We start from the raw sequence: 14,503 nt of genomic DNA on the forward strand, positions 1-14,503 counted from the left end.
GCGTATCAGCGCCGCGAGGCACGAGTTTGTGCGCTTGATTTCAATACTTACTGGCATTCCCGGTGCCCCCACCTCACCACTCGGTCCCGGCTTCCCTCTGGGGCCCTGGAAGAGAGAGAGAAAAGAAGAGCTAAGAGGCCTTCCTTGTTGAGAGACATGTGCCACCCAAGGGGGTCTCCAGGGCAGTCGTGGGGGAGGGGGGTGGTGGTGAGCAGAAGCTGGGGTGCTACCCAGGTTCCGTGCCACCAAAGTGGGTCGCCAGGGCATTCATGAGGGGAGCAGAGGCAGCTAGTGACTGCTAGTGACCGCTAGTGACCGTTAGTGACTGCTAGTGACAGAGTGACTGCTAGTGACCATCAGTGACCGCTAATGACTGCTAGTGACCGCTAGTTTACTGCTAGTGACTGCTAGTGACCGCCAGTGTCTGCTAGTGGCTGCTAGTGACAGAGAGTGACTGCTAGTGACCATCAGTAACTGCTAGTGACCGGTAGTGACCGCAAGTAACTGCTACTGACGGCCAGTGACTGGTAGTGACAGCTAGTGACTACTAGTGACCGCTAGTGACTGCTTGTGGCTGCTAGTGACTGCTAGTGACTACTAGTGACCGCTAGTGACTGCTTGTGACTGCTAGTGACCGCTAGTGACCGCTAGTGACTGCTTGTGACTGCTTGTGGCTGCTAGTAACTGCTTGTGGCTGCTAGTGACTGCCAGTGACTGGTAGTGACCGCTAGTGACCATCAGTAACTTCTAGTGACCGCCAGTGACTGCTAGTGACCGCTAGAGACTGCTTGTGACTGCTGGTGACCGCCAGTGACTGCTAGTGACCGCTAGTAACCGCCAGGCATCACAGCCTGTTCCTGAAGCCCAGGACCAGTTAAGGGTGAACTCGGTCACTTCGCTTGTGAAGGAAACAGATGGAAGAAAATGTTACTTTTCTTCAATGACGATCCCTGGTGCACGCGCTCTCCACCTGCTGCTTCCTCACCTCATGAATCCCCTCCTGGTGCTAACGGGATCTGCAAAAGCTGCAATACCGCTTCCCTGCTGACGGTGGCGCCATGGCTCCAAGTAAGCTCAGGCAACATCGGGGTCTGATGTCCCCTATCCCAGCTGGCGCCGCCGCTGCCCCTCGTGTCTCTTCTCGACCTTCTTTGGCCTCAGAGGCAAAGATGTGCCAATGGATTCCAACTCATGGAGTGCCCCAAACTCACCCGGTACCGCACAGACAGCAAAGTAACTAGGCCCAGGCCACATTTGGGTAAGGCCAGTTTAATTAGCAACATTTGGTAATTTTGTATTCTTGCTACACCAAATGAGCAGAGTTAAGCTTTATGCTAATTACACACCGTTTGTGGTAAGAATTCATAGGCAAAGTGCCATTCACTGTTAACATTTACTGCAAACGCAGACGACAGAAGGCGAGTGGATGTTGTTTGCGGTGGGTTTTTGCACTTTTTGCGTGAAATGTGTCCTCTCGGCTAAAGTGGACACGTGAGAAGGCATTTCGCGTTAAAATACAGTGCCAAAGGCATGCTTTGCATTTTGTATAGTTATACGTAATTATAAAAAAGAAAAAATCATAATTCTACAACATCAAATGATGTGAATTACCCCCTCCCAGACAGTAATCACTCCTCAGAGTGGGGAGGCGGGAGGGTTGAGTGAGTATCCATTCTACTGCCGGGTCCTTACCCCAGGAATGAAATACCCAGGGGGGGGGCACCACGGGAGGGAGGGCAGCCTGAGGCGAACGAGGGCCGAAGCCTTCGCACCATGCCAACCAGGCCAACTCACCCATCTCTGGGCGCTGGCAGGAGGGGCAAAGCCTCCGCGCCATGCCAACCAGGGCAACCCACCCATCCCTGGGCGCTGGCAGGAGGGGCAAAGCCTTCGCGCCATGCCGACCCACCCAACCCTGGGCGCTAGCAGGAGGGGCAAAGCCTCCGTGCCATGCCAACCCACCCAACCCTGGGCACTGGCAGGAGTGGAAAAGCCTTTGCACCATGCCAACCAGGCCAACCCACCCATCCCTGTGAGCTGGCAGGAGGGGCAAAGCCTTCACGCCATACCAACCCACCCAACCCTGGGCGCTAGCAGGAGGGGCAAAGCCTCCGTGCCATGCCAACCATGCCAACCCACCCAACCCTGGGCACTGGCAGGAGGGGAAAAGCCTTTGCACCATGCCAACCAGGCCAACTCACCCATCTCTGGGCGCTGGCAGGAGGGGCAAAGCCTCCACGCCATGCCAACCAGGCCAAACCACCCATCCCTGGGTGCTGGCAGGAGGGGCAAAGCCTTCGTGCCATGCCAACCATGCCAACCCACCCAACCTTGTGCGCTAGCAGGAGGGGCAAAGCCTCTGCGCCATGCCAACCATGCCAACCCACCCAACCCTGGGCACTGGCAGGAGGGGCAAAGCCTTCGCACCATGCCAACCAGGCTAACCCACCCAACCCTGGGCGCTGGCAGGAGGGCCAGAGCCTCCGTGCCATGCCAACCAGGCCAACTCACCCATCCCTGGGCACTGGCAGGAGGGGCAAAGCCTTCGCGCCATGTCAACCATGCCAACCCACCCAACTCTAGACGCTGGCAGGAGGGCCCATCCTCGAACACAGAGACTCAAAGCGTCCCGAATTTGTGCCGGTGCTTTCTGGTGCTTAGCACCGGCACTTATTTGTCAGGGTCGGGTCTACAGCTAAGTGCCACTGCCAACTCACATTAATGACGACTGCACCTCGTGTGTCGCAGTAAGTATAATTAACAGTAGTGTTTACACTTCGCACTCTGTCTCCCAAGTCCCCGGTGATGAGTGCTGCTGAGCCGGTCATAAATGCACGTCAGTTTGTCATTAGTTCATTCTTTCCGGTGGGGGGGCAAGTGATTGGGCTGGATTTGGTTCTTTTGGGCAGGCGCTGCACTGCACGAGTCACCGCCCAACAGTTCAGCAGGACGTCCAGGGCACTATCCTTTGAAGCAGCGCATCCAGCTCTGGTGCTGCAGCGTGCGGGAGCAGGCCTTTTCTGGAAAGGAAGTGCCAGTGCCGAAGTAAACCAGTAAGTAACAAACCTACGCTGCTATTTCTGGAGCGTGGTCACTAACAGACTTGGGGGCAGATTTACAAGCCCCTCGAGTCACTTTTGTGTTACTTTTCCCATGTTAAAACTGACGCAAAAGTGGCGCAAGGGGCTTGTAAATCTGCCCCTTGGTGTACACAGAGTCTGAGGCTCCGAGCGAGCATCCATGCCCCCGGTGCTGTGCATCGTGTGCAATGCCCCAGCCAGGAGGCTGCAAGGGCAGGGCCGTGCCCATAACCCTTTCTGTCAATTTGTTGACTTGACTGACTTACGTCTGCAGTATTGGTGTTTTTCTGTTCCCTGTTCAACTGGCGGATTCGGTATTTTATTACCTGTTATCCCCAGTATGCCGTATGGCGGGGTGCGGCGGTTGTGTATTCGGATGACGTGTTGAAATGCAAGTTTATTCATTTCCTACATCAAGCCTCGTGGCTCAGGTGTCAGTATGTCAGGGCTGTGTTTTAGCTCCCACACTATTCAACTTGTTTTTAGGGGACCTAATCCCGATGCTCAATAGCAGCAACTCCCACGCACCAAGATTAGGAGGGCTGGTATTACCGTGTCTACTCTATGCGGACGATATAGTCCTAATCAGCCACACAAAAGTTGGGCTACAACACGTTGTGAACACAACACAGCGATACTCGGATGAAAATGAATTGACAATAAACCTGGAGAAAACACAGACAATGACAATCAGTAAGAAAAAGAATAAGTCATACACCTGGTTTTGGAATAATGTTCGTATTGAGGAGACGACAGTATATAAATATCTAGGTATAAAGATTGATAACCGTGGCCAGTTTACTGTACAGAAAACTAGCATCAGAAGTAAAGGCGTTGCCTCAGCAATCGCTCTAAAAGCTTTAAACTGTAAACGTACTGGCCCGTCTCTCCTGCCTTTGGCACAAGTAATACGAGCTAAACTGCTGCCAACAATAACTTAAGGGAGCGAAGTACTGCGAGGTAGAGATGCCATGATCTTGGACAACACAGTCACAGCTGCGTATAGGATTATTTTTAGCTTGCCCAAACACACTTCACCGGCTCAAATTAAGCTAGAGTTTGGCGCCCAGAAACAGCTCCTGGCAAGACAAGGGGCATACATAACTGTTTGGGACAAAACGCGTAAAACCAAACAAGGAACCTTAAATGACTATTTATGGAAGGAAATAGAACAACACCCAGCCTCACCAGCCGCAAAGTATCTGAAAAGGAGCCTGTCGAATCTTGGCGTACATCAGCTTTGGGACACCCCCACAAGCCATTGTACGCTTAAAAGATTGGTCAGAAAAATAATTAAACATCTCTCATGGGTTGAAGACAAGGCATCACTCGCAAAAAGGTCGCTCGGTTGGATGATCCTGAACTCGTATTCTACACTGGCACCGCAGAGCTACCTTGATTTGGGGTACTCAAAAATAACCAAAAGGAAATTTTTAAAGTAGAGGCTGGGCCTGGTACCGTGTATCTGGCACCTTCCACACTCGTTAAAGGATAAGGCAGGCTCTCTCTGTCACTTATGTGGTATGGTGCCTGAGGACATGCAGCATTTGCTGTGTTCCTGTGACAAATTGCTGGAAGAACGAAAGAATCTGTTAAAATTTCATTTTAACCAACGTGGAATTCGTTCACGAAGACAGGCAGCTCTGGCCTGCTTCGCTCCCCACGATCCCCAGCTGAACTGCTTCGCTCCCCACGATCCCCAGCTGAACTGCTTCGCTCCCCACGATCCCCAGCTGAACTGCTTCGCTCCCCATGATCCCCAGCTGAACTGCTTCGCTCCCCACAATCCCCAGGTGAACTGCTTCGCTCCCCACGATCCCCAGGTGAACTGCTTCGCTCCCCACGATCCCCAGCTGAACTGCTTCGCTCCCCACGATCCCCAGCTGAACTGCTTCGCTCCCCACGATCCCCAGCTGAACTGCTCCGCTCCCCACAATCCCCAGGTGAACTGCTTCGCTCCCCACGATCCCCAGCTGAACTGCTCCGCTCCCTACGATCCCCAGCTGAACTGCTTCGCTCCCCACGATCCCCAGCTGAACTGCTCCGCTCCCCACAATCCCCAGCTCAATTGCTCCGCTCCCCACAATCCCCAGGTGAACTGCTTCGCTCCCCACGATCCCCAGGTGAACTGCTTCGCTCCCCACGATCCCCAGCTGAACTGCTTCGCTCCCCATGATCCCCAGCTGAACTGCTTCGCTCCCCACGATCCCCAGCTGAACTGCTTCGCTCCCCACGATCCCCAGCTGAACTGCTTCGCTCCCCACAATCCCCAGGTGAACTGCTTCGCTCCCCAAGATCCCCAGGTGAACTGCTTCGCTCCCCACGATCCCCAGCTGAACTGCTTCGCTCCCCACGATCCCCAGCTGAACTGCTTCGCTCCCCACAATCCCCAGGTGAACTGCTTAAGTGATTGCAAGAACGATTCATTTGTTGGCTAAAGAAAATATCACTGAACACAATGAAAAAAAAGGTCCAGAAACCTCAACTGATATTTTATTTTGCTGCAAAAATAAACATAATTTGACAGGAAAACTGAAAAACGGATATTTCACTTTCAAATGTCATTCGTTGTGCCCACAATCGCCTCATCTACATATTCCACCATGCATGACATTTACTCAAAACACATAATGTAACTGCATCTGGAAGAGTTCCTGTATGTCACTGCTGATCCCAAACATACATCCACAGATGAACAGCAGACGACTGAGCTCGAAAAGAGACCATCGCTCATGTCTACTGAAGCTTCTGAAGTCCACACCTCTCCACAGGGGGGCGCTATGGTGCTTATCTGTGGGCAAGCAACGTTCAAAAGAAGACAGGGCATGTACGTTTGCACTGTGACCTTCTAGTAGGACAGCAACTGCCACCCACTGGGAAATGATTCCATATGACGGATGACACACAATTAAGAGGTGACATTATTAAGGCTTTTTCCTTATCTTAAATACAGATCAACCCCTGCACTTGTCTTCAGGGGATTCTATTGGTTCCTAATTAATGTTGCATATTTCTGTTTTGCCAGCTGTTCCTCAATTTTCCAAACATCCCTGGGAGCTCTAAGAACAGATCCTATACCAGAGCATTCATCCCTTTTACAATTCACCACATTCTGTTCCTACTAGACATATACGGATACTTAGACAGGGTTTGTCAGTTTAACGTTGCTGCGGGTTTGCATTACAGAGAGACAGAGATACCCACAGCAACAACAGGGCTAGTACAGTAAAGTGTTAAAAAAATCTTGAGGCCCGTCTCCTTGTGCAAAGACCGTGAAGAGATGGATTGGGGACTCAACAACTGCCGAAGGGACTCTTTTTCCTGATAATGGAGTCCCAATAAATGCATAGAACCGCTCCACCCATGTCATCCCCAAATCTCCCAAACCTGTCCCTCGCCCAACACTATCTACCTCTCCAGTGACTTTTTCCAGCTCTTACTGTGACTGAACACCTCTTCATGGCACTACCTCTAATCTCTCAATACAGTCCACCTCTCTTACACCATTGTTCACATCCCGTCTGTCACTGTCCGCTTCTCCTCTTCTGCATCCTTCTCCTCTCAAGGTCACCTTCTGCCCTCACTGCCCAGCTCTCTCCTCTTCTGCATCCTTCTCCTCTCAAGGTCACCTTCTGCCCTCACTGCCCAGCTCTCTCCTCTTCTGCATCCTTCTCCTCTCAAGGTCACCTTCTGCCCTCACTGCCCAGCTCTCTCCTCTTCTGCATCCTTCTCCTCTCAAGGTCACCTTCTGCCCTCACTGCCCAGCTCTCTCCTCTTCTGCATCCTTCTCCTCTCAAGGTCACCTTCTGCCCTCACTGCCCAGCTCTCTCCTCTTCTGCATCCTTCTCCTCTCAAGGTCACCTTCTGCCCTCACTGCCCAGCTCTCTCCTCTTCTGCATCCTTCTCCTCTCAAGGTCACCTTCTGCCCTCACTGCCCAGCTCTCCCATCACTGCCCAGCTCTCCTATCACTGCCCAGCTCTCCTATCACTGCCCAGCTCTCCCATCACTGCCCAGCTCTCCTATCACTGCCCAGCACTCCCATAACTGTTCACCTTTGATCACTCTGTTTTCTAAACCTCCTCTCATGGTTTCACTTGCCATTTCCTATCACTCGTTGCATATCATACCATATCCATCACTGCCAACCACCTGATAACACCGAACGCCTGGTCATGGAGGGACAGACGTTAGCAGGATATGTCACTGTGCCACTGAATCTTCCCCTATACCAATTACACAACCGGTATCCTACAAACCAATACAGGAATCCCACTCGAGGGAAAGTCGTGCCCAATACCAACATCCATGCAGAGAACCAATGAGGAGCAAGTTGTCCCCAGGAAACCCCTCACCATCAGACATGGACTATGTGGAAGTCTGCGTTTGCTTCTTTCCAGGAGCCATGATTGGAACTGACATGCTGTGCCAGTCGGACGACTGGAGTGGACAAAGCCTGCGATAGTCTCCTCCACTTCCATATGACAAGACTAGTGTTTTCCCGCTACTAATCAGGGCCCCTGTGCCTTACTTACCCTTCACAACGTTCACTGCAACATTAGACACAACTGAGCACTCAGAGAGACCAGCAAAAACAAAGACTTATTTGTGAGTGTATTCTGTGGTGTGTGAAGCTCCTGATAAGATTAGACCCTTGAAGAGAATCTACCACGACAGCTTTGCTGAATACTGTAAACCCTAAATCAGATACACATTGCTTAGGGCACCCTGAGAACCCGCGGGGGATGTTTGCTCACAATTGTCCCATGCCACAAAACTAGACTCAGTTAAAAATGGCACACCCCAGCACGTGACCCTTTCAATGCCTTAGTCATTTTAGCTCATTTATTCTAAAATTCTGCTGTAAATGTGCTTTTGATTTAATCTTTTTCATAATGTTCACGTGCAGGGGAACCTCCTATCAAAACCTTACTTGGAGGAAGGCTCTCTTCCTGAAATTCAGATCGGGTATTACATCTAACTTTCAGCAGTGCCAGTGAAGAAAGTGGGTGGAGCCCGGGAAAGTAGGTGTGGCCTCCGACAAACATTTGAGCACCTGTGCTTCGTATTTTACAAATTAAGTACTGGTGGCCTCCCACACGGCCAGCCCCTCAGAGCCAGGAGCTACTGCTGGGAGAGCCGCCGGCTCTTTGCCGTCAACAGATGTGTCACTTTCTTGTAAATCTGCCCCTAAGTACTGGTGGCCTCCCACACGGCCAGCCCCTCAGAGCCAGGAGCTACTGCTGGGACAGCCGCCAGCTCTTTGCCGTCAACAGATACGTCACTTTCTTGTAAATCTGCCCCTAAGTACTGGTGGCCTCCCACACGGCCAGCCCCTCAGAGCCAGGAGCTACTGCTGGGAGAGCCGCCGGCTCTTTGCCGTCAACAGATGCGTTACTTTCTTGTAAATCTGCCCCTAAGTACTGGTGGCCTCCCACACGGCCAGCCCCTCAGAGCCAGGAGCTACTGCTGGGACAGCCGCCAGCTCTTTGCCGTCAACAGATGCGTCACTTTCTTGTAAATCTGCCCCTAAGTACTGGTGGCCTCCCACACGGCCAGCCCCTCAAGAGCCAGGAGCTACTGCTGGGAGCGCCGCCGGCTCTTTGCCGTCAACAGATGCGTCACTTTCTTGTAAATCTGCCCCTAAGTACTGGTGGCCTCCCACATGGCCAGCCCCTCAAGAGCCAGGGCTACTGCTGGGAGCGCGGCCGTCTCTTTTCCGTCAACAGATGCGTCACTTTCTTGTAAATCTGCCCCTAAGTACTGGTGGCCTCCCACACGGCCAGCCCATCAAGAGCCAGGAGCTACTGCTGGGACAGCCGCCGGCTCTTTCCCGTCACAGGATCCATCATAAACTTTGAGGGCACAGGCCCCAAATCTTGCATTTATCACAATTGTGTTGAGCAGAGCAGTCTCGGTGTGAACGTGACTTGCATATTACAGCAAGGAGCGACCATTATATGGAACCTTTTTATAACAAGAACAACATAGACTTCAAATAAAAAATTACATTTTTAAAATTAAATAAATACAAATAAAATAAAGTAAATAAACAGACAATAAATTGATGAAGAATACAAAGTGTGGGGCCTGAAAGGACCTTTTACAGGGAAGAGACAGGAGGCAGTCAAGAAAGCGACTTTGGGTGAAAAGGTCTGTGCCCTGACTACTTGGAGCCGCCACCACCAGCGGCTGCAGAGCAAGGGTGAGAGGTCGGCGTCCATGCCCACTCACAACGGGGTACACTGGACACCCCCTGACACCAGAGCCCAACGCATGATGCTACAGAAGGCAGTCCAAGGGAGAAGCCTCGGCGGGCCTGCAGGGTTGGCACCGGTGGATACCACCGCAGGGCTGTCCAGCAGAGGGCAAGGAAGGGCAGAGGGCACAGCTTGACCAGGCCGGCAGGGGGCTCTCGCCCCATGATCCGGCAGCCATGGGTTCAAACTGGGGCACAGCAGCTCACACCCTGATCCGGCAGCCAGGGGGTCAAACCGGGGCACAGCAGCGCACAACCTGATCCGGCAGCCAGGGGGTCAAACCGGGGCACAGCAGCTCACACCCTGATCCGGCAGCCAGGGGGTCAAACCGGGGCACAGCAGCGCACACCCTGATCCGGCAACCAGGGGTTAAAACTGGAGCACAGCAGCGCACACCCTGATCTGGCAGCCAGGGGGTCAAACGGAGCATAGCAGCGCACACCCTGATCCGGCAGCCAGGGGGTCAAACCGGGGCACTGCAGCGCACACCCTGATCAGGCAGCCAGGGGGTCAAACCGGAGCACAGCAGCGCACACCCTGAACCGGCAGCCAGGGGGTCAAACCGGGGCACTGCAGCGCACACCCTGATCCGGCAGCCAGGGGGTCAAACGGAGCACAGCAGCGCACACCCTGATCCGGCAGCCAGGGGGTCAAACGAAGCACAGCAGCGCACACCCTGATCCGGCAGCCAGGGGGTCAAACGGAGCACAGCAGTGCACACCCTGATCCGGCAGCCAGGGGGTCAAACGGAGCACAGCAGCGCACACCCTGATCCGGCAGCCAGAGGGTCAAACGGAGCACTGCAGCGCACACCCTGATCCAGCAGCCAGGGGGTCAAACGGAGCACAGCAGCGCACACCCTGATCCGACAGCCAGGGGGTCAAACCGGGGCACAGCAGCGCACACCCTGATCCGGCAGCCAGGGGTCAAACGGAGCACATCAGCGCACACCCTGATCCGGCAGTCAGGGGGTCAAACGGAGCACAGCAGCGCACACCCTGATCCGGCAGCCAGGGGGTCAAACCGGAGCACAGCAGCGCACACCCTGATCCAGCAGCCAGGGGGTCAAACCGGAGCACAGCAGCGCACACCCTGATCCGGCAGCCAGGGGGTCAAACGGAGCACAGCAGCGCACACCCTGATCCGGCAGCCAGGGGGTCAAACGGAGCACAGCAGCGCACACCCTGATAGGAACATGTGGTGCACGACTGCCCCCAAGGAGGCAAGATCACTTCTGATGTCAAGAGCAGACCCTCCCCTGCGAGTGGCCCTGCCAGGGTCCAGGGCCCCCTCCCTCCCTCCCTCATGGGCGTGTGCGTGCAGCGCCCAGCCCCAGCCCAGCTTACCTCGGTGCCCTTCGATCCCTTGAGTCCTGGCAGGCCTCGGGGTCCAGAGTCTCCCTGAGAAAGAGAACATGGTGTGAGTTAATAATTGTGCACTGTTGTGATGGGTGCCAGGACCACACGTGGAACCAGCGGGTATGGCCCCACACCTGTACCACACCCAGAGCCCCTCCCCTGACCATGTGCCCCCCATTTCTGAGGTAGATTTGATATTATGCCCTCTAGAACAGGAGAGGGCAGGACATCTGGAGCAGTCAGGCAGCTAAGGCCAGTTATTGGAAGTCAAGGGCAGTTATTGGAAATCAAGGACAGTTAATGCAAGTCAAGTGCAGTTACTAGAAATCAAAGGCAGTAACTAGAAGTCAGGGGTAGTTAATGCAAGTCAAGGGAAGTTACTGGAAGTCTAGGGCAGTTACTGGAAGTCAAGGGCAGTTACTAGAGGTCAAGGGCAGTTATTGGAAGTCAAGGGCAGTTACTGGAAGTCAAGGACAGTTAATGCAAGTCAAGGGCAGTTAATGGAAGTCCAGAACAGTTACTAGAAATCAAAGGCAGTTACTAGAAGTCAGGGGCAGTTAATGCAAGTCAAGGGAAGTTACTAGAAGTCAAGGGCAGTTACTGGAAGTCAAGGGCAGTTACTAAAAGTCAGGGGCAGTTAATGCAAGTCAAGGGAAGTTACTGGAAGTCAAGGGCAGTTACTGGAAGTCAAGGGCAGTTACTGGAAGTCAAGGGCAGTTACTAGAAGTCAAGGGCAGTTATTGGAAGTCAAGGGCAGTTACTGAAAGTCAAGGGCAGTAGGCAATCATATTCAGTTGAAGAACAGAGTGCGTCCAGCAGTGCTAGAATCACTCAAACAGAGCTAGGGGCTTCAGGGAACAGTCACTGGAGAGGGCGGGGCTACAGTGAACAGTCACTGGAGTGGGGGGGCTTGAGGAAACAGTCACTGGAGAGGGAGGGGCTACAGGGAACAGTCAGTGGAGAGGGAGGGGCTTGAGGAAACAGTCACTGGAGCGGGAGGAGCTTCAGGGAGGAGTCACTGAGAGGGAGGGGCTTTAGGGAGGAGTCACTGGAGAGGGAGGAGCTTCAGGAAACAGTCACTGGAGAGGGAGGGGCTACAGGGAACAATCACTGGAGAGGGAGGGGCTTAAGGAAACAGAAACTGGAGAGGGAGGGCTTCAGGGAGGAGCTTCAGGGAGCATTCACTGGAGAGGAAGGGGCATCAGGGAGGAGTCACTGGAGAGGGAGGGGCTTCAGGGAGCATTCACTGGAGAGGGAGGGGCTTCAGGGAGCATTCGCTGGAGAGGGAGGGACTTCAGGGAGCATTCACTGGTGAGGGAGGGGCTTCAGGAAACAGTCACTGGAGAGGGAGGGGCTACAGGGAACAATCACTGGAGAGGGAGGGGCTTCAGGAAACAGTCACTGGAGAGGGAGGGGCTTCAGGGAGGAGTCACTGGAGAGGGAGGGCTTCAGGGAGGAGCTTCAGGGAGCATTCACAGGAAAGGAAGGGGCATCAGGTAGGAGTCACTGGAGAGGGAGGGGCTTCAGGGAGGAGTCACTGGAGAGGGAGGGCTTCAGGGAGGAGTCACTGGGGAGGGAGGGGGTTCAGGTAGGAGTCACTGGAGAGGGAGGGGCTTTAGGGAGGAGTCACTGGAGAGGGAGGGGCTTCAGGAAACAGTCGCTGGAGAGGGAGGGCTTCAGGAAGGAGTCACTGGGGAGGGAGGGCTTCAAGGAGCATTCGCTGGAGAGGGAGGGGCTTCAGGAAACAGTCACTGAAGAGGGAGGGGCTACAGGGAACAATCACTGGAGAGGAAGGGGCTTCAGGAAACAGTCACTGGGGAGGGAGGGGCTTCAGGGAGGAGTCACTGGAGAGGGAGGGCTTCAGGGAGGAGTCACTGGGGAGGGAGGGGCTTCAGGAAACAGTCACTGGGGAGGGAGGGGCATCAGGGAGGAGTCACTGGAGAGGGAGGGGCTTTAGGGAGGAGTCACTGGAGAGGGAGGCGCATCAGGGAGGAGTCACTGGGGAGGGAGGCGCATCAGGGAGGAGTCACTGGGGAGGGAGGGGCTTCAGGGAGGAGTCACTGGAGAGGGAGGCGCATCAGGGAGGAGTCACTGGGGAGGGAGGGGCTTCAGGGAGGAGTCACTGGAGAGGGAGGCGCATCAGGGAGGAGTCACTAGGGAGGGAGGGGCTTCAGGGAGGAGTCACTGGAGAGGGAGGGGTTTCAGGGAGGAGTCACTGGAGAGGGAGGTGCATCAGGGAGGAGTCACTGGGTAGGGAGGGGCTTCAGGGAGGAGTCACTGGGGAGGGAGGGGCTTCAGGGAGGAGTCACTGGGGTAATTCAGGTCACTCGGCGGGGTGAATTCTGCCACAACTGTGCAAAACTAGCTCCTAGTGAGGCGGACACCTTTTTACAAAGCCAGCCTCGTCTAACCCTTAGTAGAGCTGAGACGGAAGGCTATTTCAGAAAAGGTGTAGTTATGAGCACAATCATTAATTAAGAAACTCTTGGAAAGCGTCCAGACCAGTTTGGGTAAATCAAAACGCCTTTTATGAATAAAATATGGAAAACAACAAACATGAAATCAGACTGCAATGGTACAGGGTTTTAAAGTGACAGTGCCTTTCCACATGGCTTCTCCTTGGTGCATGGACAGCCAGTGAACGTTCCTAGGCAGTATTCACAATTGAACACTGGAGGTTTCTTCCCTCTGCAATCACACAGCACGACTCCCAGCTCCAGGCCAGAGGGGCTGGATGAAAATCGTTCACCTTGAGCAGACAGGTATAGTTCTAAACTTCACGGAGTTCATGTGATGATGGTATGGGTTTGTGTTTCTACGGCAGATAGACGGCCTCATTAATGTGCTGGCGTTATATATGCGCTCTCTCAATGACGATAGAGTATACATACTGCCAATATGAAGGTCTGCCTCCGATTTAAAAGCGTCGGACCTTGAGTTTGACTACGGCGGTGGCTACTATGTCATCGCCATAGCCAAACCTCTCCGTCGTCCTGACGGAGTGAGGGCCGTCGGAGAACTGGCTACATGTCTGCCCACCCAATCAGGATGGGCGGACATGTAGCCATTTTTGTTACAGTACCTCACCGCGAGGCAAACCCTACCGGTGAGGGCCAGTAAAAACCAAATAATGCCCCTGCCATGCGAAAGGAATCTCATGGAAAGGGGAGAATGACTTTTTTTATTTAAAATAAGAAAATCCCGTTTTGGTATTTAATTTCTGGAAAAAACAAGCATTGGAAATGCACTAGGTCTCTCATTTGCTTAAGTTAGAGTTATTGGCGTTGTAAATGGCGTTGTAAATGACAATGTCTTTTATCCATGTGTTATGGAGTGCATGTGGTGTGTAGGGAAGTTCCCGGTTTCAGATTTACTTGTAGAGCTGTGCGTGTACGTCATGCCTCATCCGTTAGGAGTCCCTTGCATTGTCTACGTCCAGCCTCATCCGCTAGGAGTCCCTTGCGTTGTCTACGTCCAGCCTCATCCGCTAGGAGTCCCTTGCGTTGTCTACGTCCAGCCTCATCCGTTAGTAGTCCCTTGCATTGTCTACGTCCAGCCTCATCCGCTAGGAGTCCCTTGCGTTGTCTACGTCCAGCCTCATCCGTTAGTAGTCCCTTGCATTGTCTACGTCCAGCCTCATCCGCTAGGAGTCCCTTGCATTGTCTTCTTCATGCCTCATACGTTAGGAGTCCCTTGCATTGTCTACTTCATGCCTCACCCATTAGGAGTCCCTTGCGTTGTCTACTTCATGCCTCATCCGGTAGGAGTCCCTTGTGTTGTCTACGTCCAGCCTCATCCGCTAGGAGT

General features: G+C 53.6%; 1 protein-coding gene across 3 annotated transcripts in view; it reads right to left on the minus strand.

Annotated features, from left to right (window-relative positions):
* COL27A1 (collagen type XXVII alpha 1 chain) overlaps positions 1-14,503 on the minus strand; it is a 2,221,286-nt gene that overhangs the window by 496,862 nt on the left and 1,709,921 nt on the right. For all 3 annotated transcript variants that reach the window (XM_085614179.1, XM_085614180.1, XM_085614178.1), the window contains exons 45-46: positions 10,685-10,738; positions 52-105 (exon numbers count right to left, since the gene is read on the minus strand). In XM_085614179.1, coding sequence (XP_085470305.1) covers positions 52-105; positions 10,685-10,738 — 108 coding nt within the window. The remainder of the gene's footprint in view (positions 1-51; positions 106-10,684; positions 10,739-14,503) is intronic.

Source organism: Triturus cristatus, chromosome 1_2 (genome assembly GCF_964204655.1).
Source record: "Triturus cristatus chromosome 1_2, aTriCri1.1, whole genome shotgun sequence".
Lineage (NCBI taxonomy): Eukaryota > Metazoa > Chordata > Amphibia > Caudata > Salamandridae > Triturus > Triturus cristatus.